This window comes from Gallinula chloropus (genome assembly GCF_964237585.1).
Source record: "Gallinula chloropus genome assembly, chromosome: 1".
NCBI classification, from domain to species: Eukaryota; Metazoa; Chordata; class Aves; order Gruiformes; family Rallidae; genus Gallinula; species Gallinula chloropus.
This window is the reverse complement of record NC_140085.1, coordinates 20,575,426-20,600,333: the sequence shown is the minus strand read 5'-3', so window position 1 is coordinate 20,600,333 and position 24,908 is coordinate 20,575,426. Positions and strand designations below refer to the sequence as shown.

The 24,908-nt window shown below is 44.0% G+C and overlaps 1 protein-coding gene across 1 annotated transcript in view; it reads right to left on the bottom strand.

The window, feature by feature from the left end:
- Window positions 1-253: 253 nt before the first annotated feature.
- Window positions 254-24,908, bottom strand: part of MYH9 (myosin heavy chain 9) — a 71,471-nt gene continuing 46,816 nt past the window's right edge. Inside the window, exons 13-41 of the mRNA XM_084277960.1 lie at window positions 24,409-24,582; window positions 23,466-23,639; window positions 22,801-22,915; window positions 20,209-20,402; window positions 19,755-19,876; window positions 19,308-19,377; window positions 18,197-18,357; window positions 17,342-17,450; window positions 16,234-16,365; window positions 15,434-15,640; window positions 14,979-15,116; window positions 14,341-14,464; window positions 13,339-13,510; window positions 12,552-12,764; window positions 11,971-12,115; window positions 11,241-11,447; window positions 10,253-10,357; window positions 8,978-9,130; window positions 8,369-8,617; window positions 7,675-7,887; window positions 6,278-6,490; window positions 5,764-5,925; window positions 4,985-5,113; window positions 4,556-4,644; window positions 4,238-4,361; window positions 2,926-3,134; window positions 2,412-2,520; window positions 1,945-2,117; window positions 254-1,758 (exon numbers count right to left, since the gene is read on the bottom strand). Coding sequence (XP_084134086.1) covers window positions 1,641-1,758; window positions 1,945-2,117; window positions 2,412-2,520; window positions 2,926-3,134; window positions 4,238-4,361; window positions 4,556-4,644; window positions 4,985-5,113; window positions 5,764-5,925; window positions 6,278-6,490; window positions 7,675-7,887; window positions 8,369-8,617; window positions 8,978-9,130; window positions 10,253-10,357; window positions 11,241-11,447; window positions 11,971-12,115; window positions 12,552-12,764; window positions 13,339-13,510; window positions 14,341-14,464; window positions 14,979-15,116; window positions 15,434-15,640; window positions 16,234-16,365; window positions 17,342-17,450; window positions 18,197-18,357; window positions 19,308-19,377; window positions 19,755-19,876; window positions 20,209-20,402; window positions 22,801-22,915; window positions 23,466-23,639; window positions 24,409-24,582 — 4,503 coding nt within the window. The 3' untranslated portion in view covers window positions 254-1,640. The remainder of the gene's footprint in view (window positions 1,759-1,944; window positions 2,118-2,411; window positions 2,521-2,925; window positions 3,135-4,237; window positions 4,362-4,555; window positions 4,645-4,984; window positions 5,114-5,763; window positions 5,926-6,277; window positions 6,491-7,674; window positions 7,888-8,368; window positions 8,618-8,977; window positions 9,131-10,252; window positions 10,358-11,240; window positions 11,448-11,970; window positions 12,116-12,551; window positions 12,765-13,338; window positions 13,511-14,340; window positions 14,465-14,978; window positions 15,117-15,433; window positions 15,641-16,233; window positions 16,366-17,341; window positions 17,451-18,196; window positions 18,358-19,307; window positions 19,378-19,754; window positions 19,877-20,208; window positions 20,403-22,800; window positions 22,916-23,465; window positions 23,640-24,408; window positions 24,583-24,908) is intronic.

Below are 24,908 nucleotides of genomic sequence, written 5' to 3'. Positions count from 1 at the left end.
TGACAAAGCGCACACAGAAGGTGCTGTTACCTTCCTCCGAAATCCCTGGTGTTGGCCACTGCCAGCAATGTGATTTGCTGTGGGTACCACAACACCCAACTTCAGCCAGGGAGAGTCACTCAGCCTCAGGGGAGGTTTGTGGAGCTGCTGGCAGCCAGGCCGACACTCTGACATCACAGCCATGATGACCTCTGGAAGCGACGGGTACAGTCTGCACTGCGCCGAGGCAAGGAGGGAATGGCAACACACGGACTGCAGCACATGGATAATCTTTATTGGTAACATCAGTGGAGCACCAGTAAACCATTACTGACTGTAGTGGTGACACACAGCTGAGGCACATGCTAAGGCACTTGTATTATATAAAAAAAAATTAGATTTCTGTGTGACAGCGATGGGGACACGAGGCTCCTGCACTCAGAGTGCTCCTGGCAGACAGCGCGGCGCTTCGGATTGAATTACTCTTTACTTTGCTCTTAAGTAGGTCTAAATGCAGCATATACAATATGGTTAAGAATACAGGTAAATCCAGCAACCAGTGTACGGTGTAGAAAAGTAAAGACTATCTATATATAACCATGGTCCCGATAGAAAGGCAGTGATAAAGACCTTTATTTTTTTTTTTAATTACTTATTATGAGAGATACAAGGGCCTTACATATATCTGTGCAGATTAAAGGGTTTTTAATATACTCTTAGTCAATGGTGCACAATAACTAACCCCGACCCCCGGTTACAGAGCAGGTGCACGTCCACAGACAAGATTCCCCTCCCCTTATCCCACCCTCTGCCCACTACCCTGTGAAACTCCCCAGATTCTGTCTACTACCGTTAAATACATTTGGTCCCCCAGAGATTTGCAGACAAGCACGAGGACGTTGTTCTGCTTCCCCAGCCGGTCGCTGACTCCTGGTCCACGCTACCTTAGATGAAACCGCTCGGAGGCAGATACACAAACAGGACATCATTGCACTTGAGAGCTGTCCGGACAGTAAAAATAAGAAGAAAAAAAAACCAAACCAAAACAAACCAGACAGCTTTGGCAAGTCCTCCAGGTAACTGGTCCCGAGAGGAGCTTCCCTCTTCACCCCTCCCTGGAAACATGTGAAAACAGAAAGGGCGAACTGCCACGGCCAAAGCACACCGTTTTCCTGAAACTGCTCCCAAACCATGTGGGTGGGCAGATGATGAGAGGCAAAAGTCTGAGGTCACTGAACATGATTGCCGAAAGCAAACAAAGAGGGAGGGGAAAGAACACAGGAAGGAGCTTCCCTGCAGCGAGAATCGAAGACAAAAGGAGATTTACAGCAAAAACAATCTTTCCCTAACCCCACTCCCTCCAAACTGTGTTAAGGATTCACCAGCAGACGTGGCACAGACAGTTCTACAGGCCTTTGTAGCGGCCAGGCTGCTGGTCAGATTTCAGAACCCAGACTCTTTGGCATTAAATACAAAGAGGATTAGGAAACTGGAAAGAGGAGGAAACTAGGAACACAGATGCCCGATGGCTCCAGATACAGAGCTGGGGTTGCTCTGCATATCCCTGGCTGATTTAGGAGCAGAAGGTTTACTGAAAGTCCAATGGAAGAGGGGAGGGCAGATGGGTCACTCCATGTGTAACCTGGGTCAAATGAGAGGACTTATTCAGTAGCTTTGGCATCACCGGCATCAGGCTTGCCATCCACTTCCTCATCGGAGCATTCGCCTGTACCCTTCCTGACAAGTCGACGTGTCACGACAAATGGCAGGTCCCCGCGCCTGGGGAAGGACAGAGAGGGTGTCAGCAACACAAGGCTTCACCAAACTCACCAGGCAGAGCAGGCTCTGGGAGGAGATAAGGAAGTACCTGGCCATGCTGTGCACGGCCGTCGCTAAGGGCAGTTACTGCAAGGCTACGCTGCACTGGCTGCCAAGGTACAGCACACAGTGCTCCCTCCCCCTTACCTGAGTTTGCTCTTCAGGGAGCTGACTTCTCTGTTCATTGCATCAGCTGTTTCAGTGGCATCCTCCAGCTCACGCTGGAGCTTCCTACGAGATGCATTGGCTCGCTGGGCCTCCTCTTCTGCTTCCTCAAGCTGGCGTTTCAGCTGCTTCAGGCGCATGTTTGCCTTGTCAGCCTGAGCGTGTATGGGGGAGAGAGAGAGATCAGCATTTCCCCAGGGTTACAATGAAGAGCAGCTCCCAAATCCCCCTCTTCCCTTCCTGAAGGGAGCTGCCTAGGACTTGACAGCTCCGAGCTCTTCTTTAAGAGCCAAATGTTTTCCCCTGTATTATCTTGGAATTATCACCGTGAGAGAAGAGAAATCCATAGGAAGGTTAATGCTGTATAGTCCTCTTAGATGGAGTCAATGCCTTGGTCAGAGAGGAAAATTCCCCCCACACAGAAAACTGCTGCAGGTAGCTATACACACCTGGTCCTTGAACTGCTCAGCATTACGCCTCTCATCATCCACCTGCAGCAAGATATCCTTCAGCTTCTTCTCGGCACGGCGCACCTGCTTGCTGGCAGCCTGGCGCTCCCTACACAGAAACACCATCATGGTCAGGTAAGATTGCCCCCAAGGCTTGACATGGGCAAGTTAGAAACAGAGTTAGCAAAAGTCCTCCTAGCTTAGAAGGCAAAAAAGGGATGGGAGGCCACGTTTCCCAGAAATTACTAAAAGGCACCCATGTCACACAGATATGAAGCTACAGAGGGGCAGCCAGCGTATCACAGGGGCATTTCTAGGAGTGGTTACATCTGGAAGAAGCTAGAAGTCTGTACAGTGAAAACCAAGGAAGGTTCACCAAGACCATCCTTCTGTACCCCCCAGTACACCTAAGGTGAAGCCCTCACTCAGGCAAATCAGACTTTGTTCAGAAAAGCTGGAAATCCCAGAGTGGGTGGAGGCTTCTGAAGCAGACAGAGGTTCTACTCAGACATACTTTGTCTCCATGTCCAACTGCTCTTCCAGCTGGGCAATCTTTGCTTCCAAGGCGGTGATGGTAGCCTTGTACTTGGACTTCACAGCACTCTCCATCTCCTGCAGTTTAAGCTTAAGCTCCTTGTTCTGGCGCTCCATCTGCTGGCGAGCGTTCTCATTCTTCTGCGCGTTGCTGCGCTCAGCATTCAGGTCGGCATTCATCTGATCAATCTGCAGAGAGAAGGAACATATAGAGTGCTCCAGCCTGAAAGGCTGATTTGTTTCTCAGACACATGCTGACACACAAAGAAAAAGGACCCTCAGGGTGAGCTGAATACCTGGAATAACTCTGATGCAGAGGGAGCTGTCTGTAGGCAGGCACTTCTTAAAATATCTTAGTTTACCCAGATTTTCAAAGTAATTCCTTGAATAACAGGTTTATCAAGCTCCTCTGAGGGCTACATTTGCCAATCACGTACACTGCTCTCTGGGGCGAAGGCCACGGCTTGGCACTTAACACAGTAATTATCAGTCTCAGTGAATTACAAAAATCCTGAGGCAAGTGGGATCCAATCCGTGTGCTTCACTGATTTATCATTTATTTGCTGTCTGCCTACTTCCACCGCAAAGCAGCACCTTAAAAATGCTGACTTTCGAAGGTGAGAGGGTAAGAGCCCAGTCCACTTCCAAGCCAGGGCTCTGGCTGGCAGTCAACCAAGTAGAGTACTGAGCTCTCACTCACAAGAGAGGACAAGCCATTTGGAAAGCCATCAGCCTAGCTCCTTGGCTTTGGGGCGGTAAGAAAACAACGTGCTTGACTCTCAAAATTGGGCAGATAAAATATGGCAGAGAACAGGAAGATTAGGATCGTGGTTTCTATAGCAGCCTAACAAATTCCATATGGTGAGTCCATTTCAAAAGCACAGAACTGGCAGAAAAGTCATTTTCCAAACACGTTGTGGCACTGTTCAGCAGGCCAAGTTGGAGCTGCATGCTGCAGATCTTCTTTCTCAGAATCCCTTAGTACAGAAAAAAGGGACTGGGAATTGTTTGGGTTGGGTTTTTTTGGTGGTTTGGTTTTTTTTTTTAAATAAACTTGGGAGATTGTTCCAGCTCCCCAGTGATTTAAATGATCAAACCCAGTGAATTAACGTCAGCTCTGCCTGCCCACCCTTATTTTCTGCCTTGTGGTATTTGGGTGTTTCCTCTTGCTCACGCCTCAGGCTCCCGAGGGCCTGTACCCTACGCGGAGCGGCAGCTGGCATTGCTCAGTGTGGCCTGACAGTCTACACAGACCCCACAGCCCCCCTGGCACCTGCAGCCTGGACAGGTACCTGAAGATTGGCCTTCTTGAGCCGGTCATTGATGATCTCTGTGTTGCCCTGTTCTTCTTCTAACTCCTCCTCCAGCTGAGCTATCCGGGCCTCCAGGCGTCTCTTCTCCTCCATGGCCAGTGCTCTACAGGACACAATCATTAAAGGAGTGTTGGTGGCATTAGTCCCTGGGGGATAATTCACCACTTCTCACTTCACAAAATAAGCTTTCCAGAGCAGAGGGGATAAAGTGCATGCTGCAGCCTACCTAAAAATAACAGCCTGCAAAGTATTTTCTCAAACCAGCTCCTCCACCCTTCAACAGGGAACATTACTCACCCTTTACCACTGTTGTTGGCAATCTCGTCAGCCAGCTCATCCCTTTCTTGCTGGGCCTGGCGCTTGGCACGCTCGGCAGCTGCGAGTTCCTGGAATGAAAACGAGACGGTCAGCGATCCAATGGGAAGCTACCAATTACCAGAGGATAGGAAAAACCAGTTACTGGTAACGGGCGGAATGGTCTCCAGCTAGATTCAGAACTGTAAGACACGGTCCGTTCCCCACCCGCCCCACAGCTTCCTTTGTTTTGCAGGCTCCTGTCACAGCTGTCAAGAAACGGCCAAACTCTGCATTTTGAAGTGGACCTCACAGTTCAGCAGAGCAACAAGTGCAAAAGAAAGGAAATAACCACTCCAGCTTAGGCTGCTGCACCTAGTTCTTGGCCAAAGAAAATGAACAAACCCTTGACTTGCACGCATATTCCATTACCTCCTGCAACTGGATCATCTCTGCCTCCATGCTCTTCAACTTCTTCTCATTTTCTTTGGCCTGCGCCAAGATCTCTTCTCTGGAAGTACGCGTGTCCTCCAGCTCCCGCATGTAATCCTTCATCTGTGCCTGAAGAGGGAGAACAGAAAAGGATCCATTTCAGAGCATCCACATTAGGAAACTGGGTTTGGTTGTCTTACGGGAAACGCGGAGGGAAAACGCAAACAGGGATTCATTTATCTTCAGCTACCAAAAAGGTTGCTGTAAAACCAAAAAGAATCATCCTTTTCCCCTTTCAAGGAGGATTAGTAATGGAAGCAAACAGGACTGCTTAAATCATGGCAGGGGTGGGAGAGAAAAATCTCTCCAGACATAGGAAGGGGGGAAGGAGGGAACGGGAAGCTTTCTAGTGAAGCAGAGGAATGGGCAGTCTAGGGAGAACTTGCAAATTTTTCTTAACAGAACTGTCTTGGGCAGGACAAGGCCTAAAAGACATTTAAGTCTGTCTAGTTTTGCAGCTCCATAATCCCTTCCAAAAACACTGACATGAGGCAAGCATTAGAGCAGACTTTCCCCACAGCTTGTCTCCCAGGGAGCTAAACAGGCAGATCAGGGCTAGAGGGATGCTTGAAATGCCAATAAATCTGTTGCAGTAAATTGCTACAAGGCTCCACTGCTCTTGTGACACTGATGCATGGTTCTCCTGAAGTGAAATACTGTATCCTGTTTCCCTGGGTAAATGTTCTACTCTGACAGCTACAGCAGTCGCAGCTTCTCACCTGCAGTTTGCGGAGCTGCTTGATGGCTTCTTCACGATTCTTGTTAGCAGTGTCTATATGGCTTTCCAAATCCTTCAGGTCCATCTCGAGCTTCTTCCTGGCAGCCACAGCGATAGAGCGCTGTTTTCGCTCGTCGTCCAATTCCACCTCCATCTCCCTCACCTGGAAGGAGAAATACAGGCATCAGCGTCCCAGCTCCTCCACTTCCCAAGAGCTACTTTTTGCATCCCCCTTTCAAACTGTACCTAAGTGCAAGCATGTGACTTGCTTTCATTCTTCCTGGCAGGGGGATGGGGCAAACATTCCTCACTAATAAAGCTACATGGGTTCCTTTGCTATACAAAGGCTGTTTAACAATCGTGTACAAGGGGCAAAGTCTCTCACAGCTTTGCAGTGCTGCCTGGAGAGTTCCCATTAACAGGAATCCGCAGATTGGCGCTGTCTGTCTAACCCACTCTGGACACAAGTGCCTTTGTGTACAGAACGCTGTCAGGATTTACAGAGCAATTCTTACTTGTCTAATCAGCTGTTTCTTCTTCTCTTCATTCTGTTCATCACGTCCCTGGAGGTCCCGGTCAAACTGTGCCTTCATGGCCTGTTGGTTCACTTCTAGCCGCAGTTTAGCATCCTCTGTGGCCTGCAGTTCATCCTCTAGCTCTTCCAGCTGCGTCTTCATCTCCTCCACCTGTTGCTCCAGGGCTCGCTTAGCCTTCTCCAGCTCATGGACCTACAGCACAGTACCACACATGAGTTTTCCTCAAAGAGTGCAGACAATTTCACCCACGCTAAGAGCAAAAAACCCAAGAACACTGTCTCTGTCCCTTGTATTTGGGCAGAGAAGGCCCTCAAAGCCAGCTGCTCACATAAATGTAAGCCACCAGTGTGAATCACTATTACCTGTTAGTTCTGGTCATGCATGTGTGGTGATGGGGAGATAAAAAAAAGCATGTTAGCCCTGTCCTGACCTGAGCTTACCAGAGCTCTGGATACCTCTGGCTCTGACAGAATTCAAGAAAACAATTTTGTCTTAGTTTCAAGCTGGGATAGAGTTAATTTCTCCCTAGCAGCTGGTGCAGTGCTGTGGTTTAGGTTTAGGATGAGAATAATGCAGATAACACACTGATTTTTTAGTTCTTGTCAACCAATCAAGGACTTTTTGGCGGGGCAGTATGAGAAGCTGAAGAGAAGGTAGGAGTGCCCAGGAAGCTGTGAGGGGGCACAGCCAGGACAGCCGCCCCAAACTGGCCAAAGGGATACTACACACCATATGACATCACGCTCAGTATATACCGGGGGATCGGCCGGCAGGCAGCGTGGCTCAGCAACTAGCTGAGCAACGGCTCCATGTGGTGAGCAGTTGTGCTGTGCATCACTGATGTTGTATATTCTTTCATCATCATCAGTATTATTATTATTCTCTTCCTCTTTTGTCCTATTAAACTGCCTTTATCTCAACCTACAGATTTTACCCTATTTTTCCAGTTCTCTCCCCCATCCCTTTGGGTGTAGTGGGGGAGTAAATGAATAGCTGTGTCGTTGCTTTAGCTGCCTGCTGGGTTAAACCACACAACTTTTTAGACTCCCTTTCCTTCCCACTTATCTTAACATTTACCATATTGAAATCTTGGGCTTACTGTCTTCCACCCCCTGGCCAATGCTGGCATTGTACATATCAGGCTCATATCATGCCTCCATCTCAGTAATTTTCAGTTTGCCATTACCTCATTTGGGTAAGTTCCAGGCTCCTCCAACCCATCTCACTTATTAATATAGTAGAAACATCACATCCACAAACTGTGTCCAGTATTCTCTGCTACATTCCTCTGTGTTCACACTAGTGCAAGCTTTTTGTGGTATTAAACTATCCCCTGTGTGATACTTCCTGCCCAGATATTTTAACTCCATACTTACACTCTTCCCAACGTCATCCTTCGAACTCATAAGATCTTCCATCTCCACACGGAACTGCTTGTTGACACGTTCCAGCTCAGCTTTCTGCTCTATGGCTTCTTCCAGGGCTCTGGCCAGGGAGAGGGCCTTAGTCTCCTTCTCACGGGCTTCTGCCTCAGCACGGTCCCGTTCTTCTGCGTACTTGGCAGAGATGCTCTTCTCCTCTGCCAAGAGCTACAGGAGCACAGCATCAGTATTCTGAGAAATCACCAACGGTTTTCTAACAAGGTAAACACGCATCTTTCTGTTGCTGCCTTCTCACTAGTGTTCTGCCAGGGACAGCAAGGAACCAAGGAAATGCAGCTTCACAGAATGAAGCATGCTGTCCCACCTTTGCTGGCCCCAAATGAACAAGCTTCTGATTCCCTAGGCCTCCAGCCTATTACTTACAACTTTCTCTCGAAGTTGATTTGCAAACAACACTTTGAACTTGATCTTGATAAGAACATTATCCGTTTGGGGAAAAGAGCCTCACTAAACTTCTTATGGATGTAACAGAAGTCATTTGTTTCTATTAAACCTTATTTCTCCACTTTGCATACTATGCCTTAGTTGAGGAATAAATCTGCATTCTCCAAACAGTATCACTTAAGATTCTTAAGGCAGACCTGTCAGTAAGACACACCTATGGAATGCCCAGTGACTGAAGTCATACCTGATCAAACTTCTTCTGCTTCTTCTCTAGGTTAGAAACAATCTGTCGCTGATGATCCAGGTCCACAGCGATGTCATCCAGCTCTTGCTGCAGGCGGGTCTTTGTTTTTTCCAGCTTGTCATATGCAGCTGTCTTCTCTTCAAAGCGCTGGCTCAAGCCCTCCAAGTCCTTCTGCAGCTTTTTCCTGGCTTCCTCTGCTGATTCAAGGCAGCCCAGGCCATCATCCATCTTTTTCTTCGCATCTATTGCCTGAAGGACAGAAAAGATCGCACACAAAGCCACACAGCAGGTGAGGTTATATCTAGTTTACTGGCACCAGAAGCTGAGGAAGTAAGTCTGTGCATTTCTGAAGATATTATTACACATACACACAGAGTAATAATATATGACTGAATTCCCAAAGGAATTCCTGGATAGAAATCTAGAAGCAGTTTGTATGATTATCAAAGAGTTTCATTTCCCCCCCCTCACCCAAATCAGCAGGATCATTCCTTTCCCAAGAAAGATTCTGTTACTAGAAGTCAATTCTGTATTTACATCTTATTTCGAGACAGATCCGCACTAACATTTCCCCTCAAGTCACTGGTTTATGGGATGCAGACTCTATACCTGCTGCTGAAGAATAGAGATCTGTTTCTCCAGGTTTCTCTTTGTCTCCTCCTCTTCTTCCAGTTGCTCCTTGAAACTGTTCTTCTCATCCTCCATTTGCTTCAGCTTAGTGCTGAGGCTCAGTTTTAAGCGAGTCTCCTCCTGCAGCAGCTCCTACAAAGCAAATACCCCAGTGGAATTTAGCACTTCTCCTTGGCTTAAAGTCTCACAGTCCTCACCCACTCTCTCCAGAATGAGTACTTCTGAAGTTGAGTTTAAGTATGCAACTTATTTTATGGATAAGACACCTGAAGACAGAATTTAAATAGCTGTCTTACAGTGAGTCAGTATAGAAACAAAATACTCAGAAGGGTCCTGCTCTCTCATAATGATTAAAGGAGACTACTTCACTACACAAGCCATCTACAGCCCTTTCTGGAGTCCTCCAAGTAGCTGGCAAAACATTAAAACCTTTCCCAACAACAACGTGGCTGTACTCTGCTACGTGACTTTCTCATACTCAAGTATCAAAGTGGACAAGAGGCTGAGGTTATCTAGCACGGGTACGAACAACGCAGGTCTCAGCGGAATCGTAAGGCACCAGTCATTTACCAACAACAGTTACTGACTTATATGGCCTCTGCTTGATCTGAAGGATCGGTAGAGATAAGACCAGTCTTCAAACTAGTGCATCATTTTTGTATTGGGCACTAGTTTGGTTTTCAGAGAGAGTCATAAGTAGACAGAACATAAATGACTGTTCAAGGTTACTTAGTATCTGAAGTTTGGCATGCTCTTCCTTTGCTTTCCAACTTTCTGCTTGGTACTTTACCTGAAGAGTCCTATTCTATTAACTGCAAATGGTTGTTTTATCCCAAAGTATAAGAGTAAACATGATTTTCCCTGACATCATTCAAATCTATCATTTTTCCCAACATACACTGGGAAATAATTTTTTCTGCTCAACAAATTTACCAAACTCACTAAGCCCAAACCTCCTGTCAAATGCTGACTAAAGATCTCCAACAAGAACCTAGTATTCCAGTGCCATTCTGGCATTAAAGAGCTCTCAAGCAGAAAGGTAACAATGTTCCACATACTGAGGAAGCAGAAGCTTGTTTCTGTAAGAATGCTCTCAGTACCGTGCAATATAAGCCTTTAGCAAAAGGCAGTTAAACCTATTCCTTTGAAGTGCTGTATGTCTTGTATTTAATGGTGTCCAGAGTGATGTTTCACTTTTAATAATTTGTAACAGACACTGGCTGCACCAGATGCCTTGGCTTCCAACGCTCTCACCTGCGTATCCTGAAGCTGCGATTCCAGAGCAGAGAAGTCCTTTGCTAGTTTGATTGATTTGCTGTCAGACTGGTTTAGAAGACCTGTGACATTGTCCAACTCGACCTGAAGGAGGGATCAGAGTATCAGTTATTAAATGCATCATCGAAATCAAAGCCACAAAGAGGTGAGCACAAGACCCAGAAGGGAAAACTGAGGCACCTCTCAGCAGTAAGGCATGTATGTGTATGATCTCTCAGGGAAGTGAATACTAAAGTCCCAGGGATTAAATATGAGAAGATACAAAGAGCTTTTCACTTGCTGTCACCTCTGTTGCAATAGCCTCCTCTTTTGGTTGGTTTGTTTTTTTAAGGCCTATATGACATTTTAGACAGTCTGGCAAGAATTTTAAAAGCTTCTACTAAGCTCTCCTCTATTTATGCTACCTGCTTCAGGACTGCATCTACAGCCTCCACAGTACATTTTCACACTGCAAAAGACAGTGCATACGCATGAGCAATGCTCAATTTCCAGCAACCCTCCATGAAGAAGGCAGAAGAATCACAGGGACTTGCTGTTCCTTTGAAGAATGGGGCGGGAACCCCTAAATTTCCCCATCGCTCTTGAGCCACCTCTCATCACCATTCATTACAGAATCATTGGCCTGTTTGTGCCACTCTAGGCTCACAGGCAGCTGAATGGTTACAGAACGTGCTGTGCAAACGGCTGCCTGCTGAGGGGTGAGCAGACACGCTGACACCTCAAGGCTTACAAAGCTCAAATGGCAACTGGTTACTACACTTTCTCAGGGCTGCTCTGAGAAAATCAGTACAAATCTCCAGCCCTGGCAACAAGTTAAGGAGCTTGCATAGTGCTTGGGAAGCAAACTGTAGATTTGCTTTCTGTAGGAACAAGATTTTTGAACTAGCTATGGGGAGGCACCATCCTATGACCTTCACTCTCCATCCCTGGGCTAAATCAGAAAGTAAGGAAAACCCATGCCACTCACCTGCAATTTGTTAACCCTCTCTACCAGTTCAGTCTTCACTCTTTCACCTTCTGTAAATTTCACCTGCAGTTCCTGGAACTGAGCATCTACTTTTTTCCTCTTGTGCTCAGCATCCCCTTTGCCCTGCAGAAGAACCTTCACCTCGTTGGACAGTTCAGCTCTCTCACTTTCCAGAGCTTGTTTTGCTTTTTCAAGATTTGCTTTCACCTGAAGAAGGAAAAAAATATAAATACAGAGAAACCCTCAGAGTTCAGGTATGGCAGGATCCTTCCACTGAGTACCTTTTCTTTTCTGAACAAGTAAGCTATGTTGCATATTTAGCAGCTAAATTGTAGGCTGCTTACTTAGGAAAAAGCCAACAATTTAACAGCCTGCCACTGCTAAGCATGGAATAATCTAACAATCAGAGAAGACAGCAATACAGGAGAGAGTTTCACACCATCAGATTTCCAAATTAAAGGCTGTACAAGTCAACAAGCACTAGCAGTGCTATGGAATGTCTTGGCTATGCGTGCCCGATGAGAAAAAAGAATGAATGCAACTAATTAAACCAACTTCATATATGCTTCACAGTGAAAAAGTTATCTACCAAGGGAGGAAGAGCACATGTATCAGAAGGCTAGTATCATGAACACTTCATGTTCTTCTGCAGCTTTAAGACACAGTCACAGAGCAGCTATCATTTCAGGGAGGCTGACTGCTTTGGCCTTGCGTTTTCTGTTCCACGTACCCGTTTGGTTTGTTCTAACTGCTCTGCCAGCTCCTCAATAGCTTGTGAATGCTTCTGCCTCATCTCTTGGATTTGAGCCTCGTGAGTCCTTGCCTCCTCTTCAAGGGTCTTCTTCAAAACCGTTACTTCTTGTTCTCTCTTTGACCTGTAAGATTCATGAATTCCATTTAGATGCCAAGCAGAGAACCAAACAGAAGGGTATATCCACCAACAGCATCTCTCAGGTAGAAAAATGCCAAGGTGTGCTTAGCCCTACAAGCTATGAAGACATTTCTCAAAGTTAGAACTTAGCATTGCACGTTTCTTAAGCACAAGTTGGCAGCATTACTTTCAGTCTAAGAAGCAATACCCCTGAAACTTCCGTACACACTGTGTCAGGAGCAAGTTAGCTTTCTTACTTCAAATGAAGTAATGCAGTCTTGGCTACAGCTTGCACACTAGCACCTTCTGTGATCACCAAGGCTGCTAACCAACCCACCCTGATAAAGGCAAACACTTGCTTTCATCAGAGACTGGAAGTGGCAGCATTTATTTAAAAAATCAAAACCAAGTAAGACAATACAGCTACATGTTGTAGTTACCTGAGCTCTTGCTGAGCAGCTGTAGAATCTAAAGTGTCTTCTAGCTCTGTTTTCAATGCTTCCAGCTCTTCTCCCAGGTCCCGTTTCTGCTTTTCAGCTTTATTCCTGAATGCTCTCTCTGATTCCAGGTCTTCCTGAAGCTCAGTGATCTGGGATTCAAGTTCCCTAATCTTTTTCAGGGCCATGTTCTTCTGAGCTGCCTCTTCTTCCACCCTGTGTTCAACATAGGGGTCTGGTCAGAGCCAAATTTATGTAAATTAAAACCACCTGTCCTACCAAGAATAATCAAGAAAAAAGCCAGTATTGGTCAGCTCTACAATATTACATTCAAACTTTGATCCATATATAATCTACAAACTCTAAGCTCTATTTCCCAATACTTGAGAGAGCACGAATACTTACCTTAAAGAAGGGGACAGAGAGAGACTGACAACAGAAGAAAGCAGAAGAGAAAGCACCATTTTACATTGGAAATTGGACACTTCACTGAAGAGATGAATATAGCAACTACCAGAGAGACAGTGTGCTGCCACTACTTTCTAACCCCCTCTGAAATCTTACTGCTCCAGTGAAACGCACGCAGTGCACACTACATTCATATTCTAGCTCTGAACAGAGAACATGGCAGTGAGCAGCAGCCAAAAGAACTCTGATGCTGAGGCCATGGATCCACAGGCTGAAATAGAACAGCCACAGATAACATTCAGTCCCTATTCCAAAGAAATAGGGGAGACAAGAAATACTTCCCAACCTGGTGATCCCTGAACCCCACAGGTCAGGTTCTCACCTCGCTAAGGCTGCCTGCAGCTCCTCTTCCTTCTTGGCCAGCTGCATTTTGAGCTCTGCAATCTGAGCCTGCAGCTCAGCAATCTGGTCATGCAGATCAGTGGAGTCCCCTTCAAGCTTTCGACGAGTCTTTTCCAACTCCTGCCTCTGCTTTTCTTCACGCCGCAGACGTTCTGGTGGAGATGGGGACACATGAAGTTACACAAATGACACACACTCAAAGACCATTGTATGAGCAGAGAAAATAAAGCTGTTTAAGTAACAGTTGCTTTCCTAATAATACAACTGCCCAAACTATAGCTGGAGGGCATTATTCTGTCAGGACCTGTAAGTGCAACTCCCCTCCTATTTTACCCTCAAAACATACCTGGACAATTTTCCTTTCCCTCACCTGACAATCAACCTCCTTCCCCCTTTCATCATAAAAAACAATGGCAACACACTGCCAGTCTCTCCCAACACCCACACTGCACAGGCAGAAGCGCTCATGAAGTGATGCTGAAGCCAAGGTCTGCTCCCCCTTTACTGAAATGAAACAGGCTGTGTCCTGCTGCAGTAACAGGGGCAGTTTCCAGATGAAGTGCCTTCTAGCCTGAACCCTGGAGAACTCGTGCAAACGGGACATCAGGAACAACACTAACCCTGACAGATTGATGCTGCTGGAAGTGGAAAAGAGGAGACACTTCCACAGCAGGAGAAGAAAGAGAACCAGCCTCTCTTCTCCATTGGCCTGCTGCTTTGGAGAGGATTTTTATTTAGATCAAGGGCTCAGCTGACAAGGCACATAACCTTCAGCCAGCCACCGAACAGTTCTATCAAGCCGATCAATGGCACACACACTACAGACTAATTTTTAACCCCTCAGAAACTGGAGAGGGCTAAAACTCTAGAAATGAAACTTGTGAAGTTCAACAAATTTTAACAGGAAAACACCTATAACTAAACAGACAAATCCATGGCAGGATCTGCCTTTAAAAAAAAAGAAAAACAAAACCAAAACCACCTTCAAGGTCTGTGATCATGGCCTCATGCTTGTTCTTGAGTTTGGCTAAACTCTTAGATTTCTCTTCTTCCTCTGTCAGGTTCGTTGTAAATTCAGACATTCTGTCTTCCAACAGTTTCTTTTCCTGCAGAATTGAGAAGGCAGTGTCAAAGCACTTGTTGGAATTACAGGAGATGTTTCCAGAGTGGTCTGTGCTTAAAGATGTCAATGTTCTAAGTGCCTACTTCTGCTACAAGGAAATTTGGAATAAAAGAAATCCTTTCAGGATTACAAATAGTATTCAAATAAATGGTTACTTCAAGATTTGTATTTAATAGCCCTTTCAAAGCTACTCCCTAAAGAAAGGGAAGTCTCCTCATGAAATAATTTGAGTCCATTTGGTCTAGCAATGTATCAGAAGAGTTGTTCATGGATCATTATTTCATCATGGCTATTTAGACATGATACAATGCTGACTTGTAAAGAACACAGGCAGGCAGCTAGTTACAAAACTTCAGGTCAGAAGTGTCGAAGACAAGGCCGAATTAAATTCATACGTTTCCCTGCAACATGGGAAAGGACAGCCTTTGGTGGGTGGCTCCAGGAGAAACACCCTGTGCATCTTTAGCCTGCGTTAGAAGCTGCAGGAGGAGTCTTACCTTAGCCAGTTTGAGATTCTGATCTTCCAGAACTATCACATCTTCTTCCAGCTTCTTCAATTTGGCCTCTGTGGTCACTTTTTCTAGCTGCAACTTCTGCCGTGCGCTTTCCTCTTCTTCAAGCTGCTCCTCTAGTTCCTTCACAACATCCACAGAAAAGCAGAGCTTTTGTCAGTGCTGTTCATTGACCAGTGTAACAGCACAGCAGCAATACCACAACTTGGAAGGTTTCTTTACCCTTCCTTCAAAGTATTATTTTAGTACTTTCCAGAAGTGACATCTCTGTCATGACTTACATACAACATACTGCATTCTAACAAACAAGTTTTCCAACAGAATAAACAATGCTATTTTACAAAGAAGGGTGCTGCCATTCCTAAAACACTCGGGCAAAAGAAACACTCTAACCCTTCCTGTCCTCTTTGCTGACAAGAGAAAGATTCCTAAGGTGTTACCTGGATGTTCTGCTGCATTTTCTTCTTTTCAGCCTGGAGATGTTGACACCGTTCCTCCTCTTCCTCCACCCTTGCTTCCAAGTCATGACAAATCTCCTCCAATTCTTGTTTCTTGGCTGTCAGGCGGGCTCTTATCTCCTCAGCTTCAGCACAGAGTTCAGTTTCTGCTTGCAACTGTTCCTGCAGCTGCATCTTTTCTGCCATTAGCTACATGGGACACAAAGCCAGAAATAAGAGAAGCTCCAATTTACCCAAGCACTTAGCAATCTGTGCTAAGAGAGTTATGTGCTCCTGCACTGCACAGTTAACTATCAAAAGTTCACTACCAAAACATAGTTTTGCAGTGTGTGTTCTCCTTCACAAACCACGTACTGCAACAACGTATTACATGAGCATTAACAAATTTCTCAGGACTAGTTTTCCCCTGCCAATGTAACACAAAACCAACTTCACAGAAAAACAATCCTGCTGCCACCTTAGGTTTTTAAAAAAAAATAATTCCATTAATTCCAAGGTTGAATTCAACCACTTTGTCGTAATACTCAGCCAGCCAGCCAAAGGAATCTTCTTCACATAATGGCTACAGAAGGGCAGTAGGTGTCACTATACAAAAAAAAAGACCTCCTAGAGAAACTGAGTGGGGAAGTCAGAGCAAAGGAACAAGATGACAGCCAAGTCACATTTCAACAAGTTGAAGTCCTGCAACTCCTACAGCAGATGAATAAAACAAAGGAGAAACTCTCAAGTACTTAGCCAGATAGAAGGAAAATTACTTTTACACATGAGATTTGCAAACTCACCTGGGCCTGGAAGGTCTCCATCTCACTCAGTCTATTCTCTGCAGCTAACTGCTTCTCCTTGACCTTTATTAGTTCTTCTTCCTTGGCCATCATCTCTTCTTCCTGCCTGCTTACTTGCAGAAGGGGTTTCACCTGAAAGGGACACCAAGGGAACGAGGCATTTATAAGGAACAAGGAAAACCAATGCCTCTTGTACTTGAGAGGCATTGAATAAAACTCATTTTAGTTAAGTGTAATATTTGAAGGACTGACTAATTGTTTTGTTGTGAATACAGGGAGTATCATAGATGGCTAGGTATCAGCTACTCAGTATGTGTTAATAACACACTTTCTACCTGCCCTGCTTCTCCTTCCTGATGCAATGCATCAAGAAAGGTTTGGGTAAATTTCAGACCCTCAAGGGCTAAGTAGCAATAGCAGAAGAATAACAAAGTTGCCATACAGGGGGGAAATTAAATTCACAGGTAGGTGACCGTGAACTAAACCCAAACATTACCCATCTCTGTGCTTCCCCATCAAAATCCCTTAGAAGGCATTTCATAGGAGAGAGCAGACAAGTTTAAACTCTGCCTTCAACTCTCATTTGCTGCAAAGTCTCATGGCTAAAAAGCAAGAAATTCCTTGCTTTTTTTAGAAGAGAGACCATTTCTTCATGTATTCATTGTCTTTATAAAAGGTAAAATATCTACAAATCTAACAAGATGATCAGAACTCAGTGATTTTTCTTTGCTTTTACAACCCTGGGGAAAGAGATGGCAAGCCATTCCTGTATTAATAATTTTAGTCTAGCTAAATTGATTAGCCATATAGCAAGTAACTCTGAAGTGTCATACCACCAAAGCAAGCAATCCTCTTACTCTTCTTAGGAATAAAGCATTAGAAGATGACTTCTGCTTTTCCACAGCATTACTTGGATATAGCCTGGCGCTTGGTTTACGCAGGCATACTACAGAGGTATGAAATATGCTACGATATTCTCTGCCTACATGAATCAAAGTATAGTTGCAAGCCAGCCCAGTGGTAGAGGAAGTAGGGTTTGTGCTGTTGTTCAACTTGAGAAGCTGAAATTACAACTAAACTGTCAAAATTGCAAAGGGAAAAACAATACCTTGGTGAACAACCTCCACCATTGCCAGTTCCGCAGCTTGAGATAGGCAGCACAGTTCCTCTGAAGCACTTTCATTGCTGTCAATTGCTGCTGGCGCTTGGCAAAGGCTCTGAAAGGTAAGTGGAGATCAGACAAAGGAACCCTCAGCAACACACACTTCTCTCTGCCTTTCTTAGATATCTCTACATTTTTACTTCAGAAGATTCCCTCCTAAAAAAAGTTCAGCAAAATTTCCAGTTCACTTCCTTTCTCTCACAGTTGGGTTTGTTTTTCCCACCTGCCCCCTCAGGTAAGAGTGGGTATCCTTTCTTTTATTCAATTTCCTATTTAATAAAGTTTTTCCCTAATGTCTTCTAAACCAAAAAGCTTCACTATTTTCAATTCAAAACAAGGAGATCTAAACCAGAGGTGTGTTTTCCTGCCAATCTGACAGATACTGCTTTTGATTTTAGAACTGTACTATCTGCATCCTACCCAATAGCTTAAGAGAAATCCTACAACTCCTGGATCAGTACTGCAGGAAGAGCTTTTCATTTTTATATTTGCAGTTTGCAACAAAGTCAAAAACTTTGCCAGCTGTGTAGTATTCCTATAGGGAGGAAGAGACTTTACTGCTCTGCTAGGGTGTGGGGTAGCTGCACACTGAGCTAGGTTTCTTGCAGGTGCCACAAGTCCAGCACTACAGAGATCAGAAAACTGTAAAACAACCATCAGCTGTTACATACAACAAAGAAATCATGGCACTTCTGACAAAAAAAAAATCTAGTCAGCTTTTTTGTTTTAAAACCACCCCTGTGCCTGAATGTGATAAATACAAGTTTATAAGGTACTTTACAAAATACGGTTGGTCCTTACTTTCTGGCTAGGTAGCCTCTGCAGCAGGCTTGGAAGCCAATAATGACATCTGTGATCTTCAGGTCCCTCTCTTCTTCAAGATGAGCAAGGACTCCAGCTCTGAAAAACACTTTACTCTGTCCAATTCGATAAAGGTTGGAATCCAGCTCCAGTGCTTTGATCTAAAATGAAAGAGAGAAGACTTAATCTCCTGCAAAGACTGCTTCACGTGAAGCATCACCAAAAATGTTTGTGTCTCATGGCTGTAAGATACCCCTTCCCTACAACTGAACCACTCAGGCCAGCCAAAGTTGCTATCTCCCAGTAAAGTCCTGTCCCAGAGGAGCTGGAGCTCAGCCAAGCCCAGCATGAAATGAAGGTAACCAGAGACAGAACACAGCAGAGCGTGCATTGTTTAATACAAAGCCACATCAAATAGCCAGAACAAAAAGGATACTGAGGAACATATGCCTTGTCCCAAGAGTCTTCTGCTTCCTCAAGGAAATACATCTGTTGATATTTCCTATTGATGTTTTTCCCAGTCCTCATCTTTGTCTAGAAAATAGCACCCCCAAAACTTTCCCATCTTATAAAGGATTTGCTGTCAACCCTTGTACTAGTTAAGAGGAATAAGGTCTACTCCTTTGAGAGAAAAAAAGGAATCCTTTACAGCTAAATTCAGTATCCCCCAGTCTTCAAGGTTCAGAGACAAAGCTTTCTTTCCATCTGAACCAGGCAATTCTGCAGAAATTAATTGGAGCCTTCAGTGAAAGCATTTGTCACAAGCAGACCATTACAAAAAAATTGTTGAAGCTCACACTTTAAGCACGTGCTAAAGATAACATTAATGCTTCTAAGTATGTCGATTCCATGAATATCGTTGCCATCTCAAAGTATATGCTTCTGTAGAAACAGAAAGATCCTTTTGCCCAGGATTACTGAACCTCATGCTAGTCAAGAGCTTTCATTTCCACAGCCAAGAGAAAGTTTTTTGCACCCTCCTTCTCTTGGGCAAAATATTTGACTTAGGAATTTCAGTCTGAGAGTACAATATATATTTAGCATGAACCACTGATTTCTAAACCACACTCAAAGTTTATTCTGTTCAAGTCAAGTTTCTGGGACGTCTTACCATCAGCACACACGCCTGCTTTCCATCCATAAATCCTTTGGGAATTGCATTTGGAGTTAAGATTTCATATCTGGTAAGGAGAAAGCATTAGACTAGTTACACAAGTGTACTGAAAACAATAATACACAAAATAGTCAATAATGCATTCCTATGCCATTGTGGTTTTGCCAGTTTATGATCTTGTCAGAAGAAAAAAATTGCATCTCTAGACAACAGAGGATGATGCAGCAGTCTGAGATGGGGTCCTCCATGCCTCACCTTAACCACACACTTACTAGAGAAGTCAAAAATGCTTTTGGGGAGGCTTTGTGCCAAGGAATACACCAAGAGACAGATGCACCACCTTTGAGAACAGTGGCAATCTTGTTGCAAGAAAATACTTCAAGTTTTGCACTCGTGTCTTAACCTTACTAAAGTTACTGCTTCAGATTCCTTTCTAAGCCTCACCTTTGTCTGAATTCCTGGAATACGACTCTGTTGGGGAAACCCTGACGACAAATACGGATTCCCTCCAGCACTCCATTACAGCGAAGCTGGTCGAGGACCAAGTGGGGATCTAGTTTTCCAGCCTAGTGAAGAAAAAGCATATTTCATAAATTCCACAAAGTTTTTGCAAAAGAAGCTTACCCCTACACACACCTTGCTTCCCCATCTCTTTTGTACAGCAGGCAGTTCTCTCAGAAGCAAATGAAAGCTCTTATGCCATCTTAAGAATCACCACAAAGATCTGTCTCTCAAATCTTCATAAGTATACAGTTATTTAGGATGATCTTAAAAGATATCCTGAGAAGACAGGACCTCTAAGATTTCTTGCAAAACCAGACAGAAGACAGCAACCAAATGACATGCCCTAGGAAGCCCACATAAGACTGCACGGGCTGTACTGTTACAACAGCCTTACCTTTTTCTCATGGTTGGGGATGATGCAACGAACGAAGTTGGGGTTGGTGTTCCTCAGTGTGGCCATGAGTTTAGCCAGCTGTTCTTTATAGAGCTGTCCCACAGTTCGGAACATACCCTTCCTGGTTTTAAAGGCCCCTGGCAGTGCTGTGTCTGACATACCAGCTACTTGATCCAGCCCAACAATACGGTCAACTAGAGAGAGCAAAGGAGAGAGCGTTAAAATTCTGCCACAAACAAAGGAAGCACTGGGATATACAAAGAACATCTGGGTAGAACAGGATAAATGAAGAGGAGCTGCAGGATCCTTTTTGCTTCATCTCTACACAGATGTCAACTCCTGTACAGAATTTGTGCAGGGATAGGAGCATGAAGGAAAAAAGAAGCAACAGCTCACTACAGGAAGTTTGAGTGATGGAGTCAAACTTACTCCCCAACATGTTCTACTGATGCTCTGGAACAGCAATCTAGAAGTGAGTTTCAGATGCTTCTACTTGCTTAGGTCACAAGGAAAAACAACAACCCAAGAGTTCTAGCTGAAAGCCCAGCAGAGTCAACTATTAGTTAACTCTGACCCAGAAGGGGCCACAGTTAGAGAAAAAGCCCAGCTTCACTCTTGCATTACAGGCAGAGCTGCCATGACTGGGAATCAGAAAAGCTGTATCTACTTGTAAACTGTGCAAACATGGTAAAAGGCATGATAGAAACCAAACCTCAAGATACCACTGTTTGAGTTATTTTTAGAGTACAAGTATTCTGTGACAGACATGAGCAATACCACTAGGAGAAAGTCAGAACTCCCTGCCCCAACAGTTTCTCCACTATGCCACAATGATATCCAAGCACTGATGAAGCTATCACATTAATGGGTGGACTCCACAGACCCTATTTTTTTTATAGGAGAGAAGCCAGCTACATCTGGGAGTAGCAGGGGCAAGAAGAAATTAAAGCATTACTTTTTCCTATTGCTCTTCTACATGGAGATAAAAATTCGCCCATTCAGCCTAAACCAACTGAATCACTATAAACTTCCACAACCCCAGTATGTTTTTTATTAAGGGCTTCAAGTAACCAATTCACTTTATCTTTAGTGGCTGACTGATTTAGTGGCTGACTGATGCCTGAACTCAGGCTCCCAATCTTCACTTCAGAAAATACATCAACTTGTGCTGAACTGGCTTCTGATATAAAAAAAAAACCAACAAAAAACCCTCTAAAAGAAACTCATACAAAAGAAGAAACAAGAAAGGATAGTCTGATTTACAGCTAATGCTAGTTTAGAACTGTTCACTTCTAGAGCAGCTGTTAGAATAGGGTCAAGGTTGTCTTATAAGAAAGAAAAGAAGGTTATGTTACTAGATGACATCACAGGGAAATCCACAGAAGAGTGTCCCAGATTGTGGCTGGAACAATCCTCTTAAAAATCTTGAGCCCTGCAATCTACATCAAGACAGCAAAAAGGACAGTCACTTGCAGCAGAAGATCCAGCTAAGAACAGTAAATGAGAACTGATTAGCTGTGGTTCAGTTGACATTTCAAGTCCAAAAGGAGTCTCACACAGCAAAGGCCTTGTTAGGCACAAGTTGCTGACGGCCATTTTTCATGCAGTGTGAGTTCCTTTGCCAAACGAGCTCTCGTGTCAAAGATCAGCAGCTGAAGTCAAATCCCAACACTAGAATCAATGTTCCACTGGATTTGAGTTTAAGTGCAGTCTTAGAAACCTTTCTTTCAAATCTTGCAAGAAACACAGCCTTGCTAGCTCTAGGTTCAAACAGTGGACAGGGATTTGCTTTTAGCTGTTCCTATGCAAGACCAACCTTCAGCACCTGAGTATGTCCTGATTTTTCTTGTATCCACTTGCAAGGTGGGAGTTTTGTGTTTGATTTAAAGTCCGTGAGGAGCTACTAGCACAAAGCAGAGGAAATGAACGAGAAAGACAAGCAGGTATGACAAAGGGACAAGAGAAGTTAACGGAAGCATTTCTTGCATGGCTCTAGGATGCATTACACACATGACACAACAGCCGGGTTTCTCAGTCACCTGGTTCTAGATGAAGAATAGGAAAGTGTTGATAGAAATAGGCTCTCTGAACGTTCTGCATCTCTGCAACAGACAGAGACGTCAAAGAAAACCCACCACAGAAAAGTGACAGCAACAGTAAGACTCAAAAAGCAGATAAATCCAGAGAAAGAAGAGTAAAATACTGACCAACACTGCAGAAAGAACAGACCAGTTGCAGGACTGAAAACATAGATTCAACCTCAGATCTTGAGTTTGAGTGTTGCAGCTGCACAAGCTGCTGGGACATAATGGTGCATTCAGGTTTTATCCCAGCATTCTTGGTTTTAAGAAATGATTGTTATATATGCAGCAAGCTTAATAGAAGTTGATGCAAGTGAATCTTTCTTCTGAGTTACAGTGAACTTTTAATGCAATACCATGATCTAAGCAAAGGATGTTCCAAATAATGCTCATCTTGGTGGTTTAGTCTTCAGGGAAAAAAGCAACACAGCTCATTACAAACTTTTGATGATCAAACAAACTCTTCCATATAAAACAAGAGAAACAAATGAGATTAAGGTTAATTACATACCATCTTTCCACAGCTCAGACACAAATTTATCTGATGACTGGTGGAGAAGAGTAGCAATATTGTCATTCAGTGGATCCATGTTCTTCATCAGCCACTCATCTGCTTTATAATCCACCTGGAGAAGATAAACATATCAAGAAACTTGGGGGGGGGGAAATTTCTGCAGCACAAGATGCAACAAGAACCTGCAAAGTCTATATAAAAAAGCACTGAGGTTTGCACAATCAAAAGGTTACCTAATTGTTCTTGGAACTGCCATCTAAGCAAGCATACCTACAAATTTCAAACCCTAATAAACCGCTCCATGTTCTGTTCTGGAAAAGGATTGGCAATGCTAGTTTGCACCACCCAGAGTGTGACACAAAAAAACCCTGCATCATCATTTTTGGTGATGAAGTCTCTTGATGTAAGGTTCCTGAGCAGTACCTCCAATCTTACCAAGTCACAGAGAACACATTTAAATTGGTCTGTTTGACATATCTTCAACTACACATATATGATTTACAGACAATTCCCCTTAGGCCCTTGTAAGATCCACACAATGAAACAACTTTGTGAAATCCTCCTCTGGTTTCCCACAGGCAGCCATTTCTAAGAAGCAGTGATTATGCATTAGACATACAGCAGACATTCCAGTGTTCAAATATTAGCTACTAATTCTTTACCTTGCCAGCATAATGTATGATACAGAAGTCAGCTTTGTCCTTCAGCTGTTTTGGCTTCTGAAATTTGGGGTGGGTTCCTTGTTCTTGTACGACTTTTTCCACAAAGCTTTTGTCTGTAGCTTTTGGGAACCAGCACTCTTCATCTAGCAGGGCCAGTATACCAGGAGGCCCAGCCTTAAAAAGAGGAAACATTAAAAAAACATTAAATACATGACTGCACCAGTAACTAATATTTTTAGGTGGCTGGGGGTGGGGAGGGGCAAAGATACTTCAGTCTGATCCCCATCACATTCACCTGTTGTGTGATATCAGTTCAACTATTTCCATACTAACAGAAACTGTTAATAATGCTTTAAAACCCTCATCTGAATTCTGAACATTTTTATGAGAAAGTGTCTTCACCATTTGTCTAGGTTGTTTTGCATACAAAAAAAGAATGGAAGGAACACTATTGCACTGTTCTGCACACATCCAGCTATCTAAAGGCAGAAGGCCATAGCAGAACATTTCACAAACTAGTCCCTACTACTGAACATCTACTGTGAAATTTATAAATTCGTTAAGTTTCATTGGAGAAGAATGAAGGCAAGAGATTCACAGCTTCTCATCACACTTATAGTTAAGTAAGAAAAGTTCACACTCCTTATGGTAAGCCACACATACATCTAGCACCACGCAGATCTACACAAACAAAGACAACTTTGTGAGAGGAAAAAGTGGCTGACTAGATCTATTTTCATGCAATACTTCCTACAGAACTCACGCTAACAGATTTATCAGTGACATACTTTCAAGAAAGAAATTGTTCACTTCTGCTTTTCAGCATGCCAGAGTATCAGAACAGAGGATTACAAAAGCTAGAGAGCTAGTATCCAGTCTAAAGACAGAGGGGTTATGTGTTCAAGGACAAAATTCATGCTGCCTGACAGTGGAACAAGCTTACCGGCTTCTCTATGAGGTCAATGCAGGGCTGTAGATCCAGGCCAAAGTCAATGAAATTCCACTCAATGCCCTCCCTCTGGTACTCCTCTTGCTCCAGAATGAACATGGTATGGTTAAAGAGCTGCTGCAGCTTTTCGTTTGTGTAGTTAATACACAACTGCTCAAAGGAGTTCAGCTAATGAAGAAAAAGGTAGAAATATGTTTGAACAGTTGCTTTTTGAAGACTGCCTACTATTCTCTTAGCACAAAAGATCACATCTGTAATTCATGACTTTAAGCTATTGTTCTGTGTGGGGTGGAGAGTCCTTTGTCAATAACCCAATTTGGTTATGAACTGCCTCCCTGTCCTGTGCCACTGCATCACTGTTGCAATCCCTAGGGAAGTTCATAAACACTGCTCCTCAGACTTTGTGAAAGAATGTTTAGTTGTAAACAGCAGAAGAATTACTGTAGCGACTTAACCCAGGAACAGAAAAGACTGTAAGTTTCTCACAAACTCAG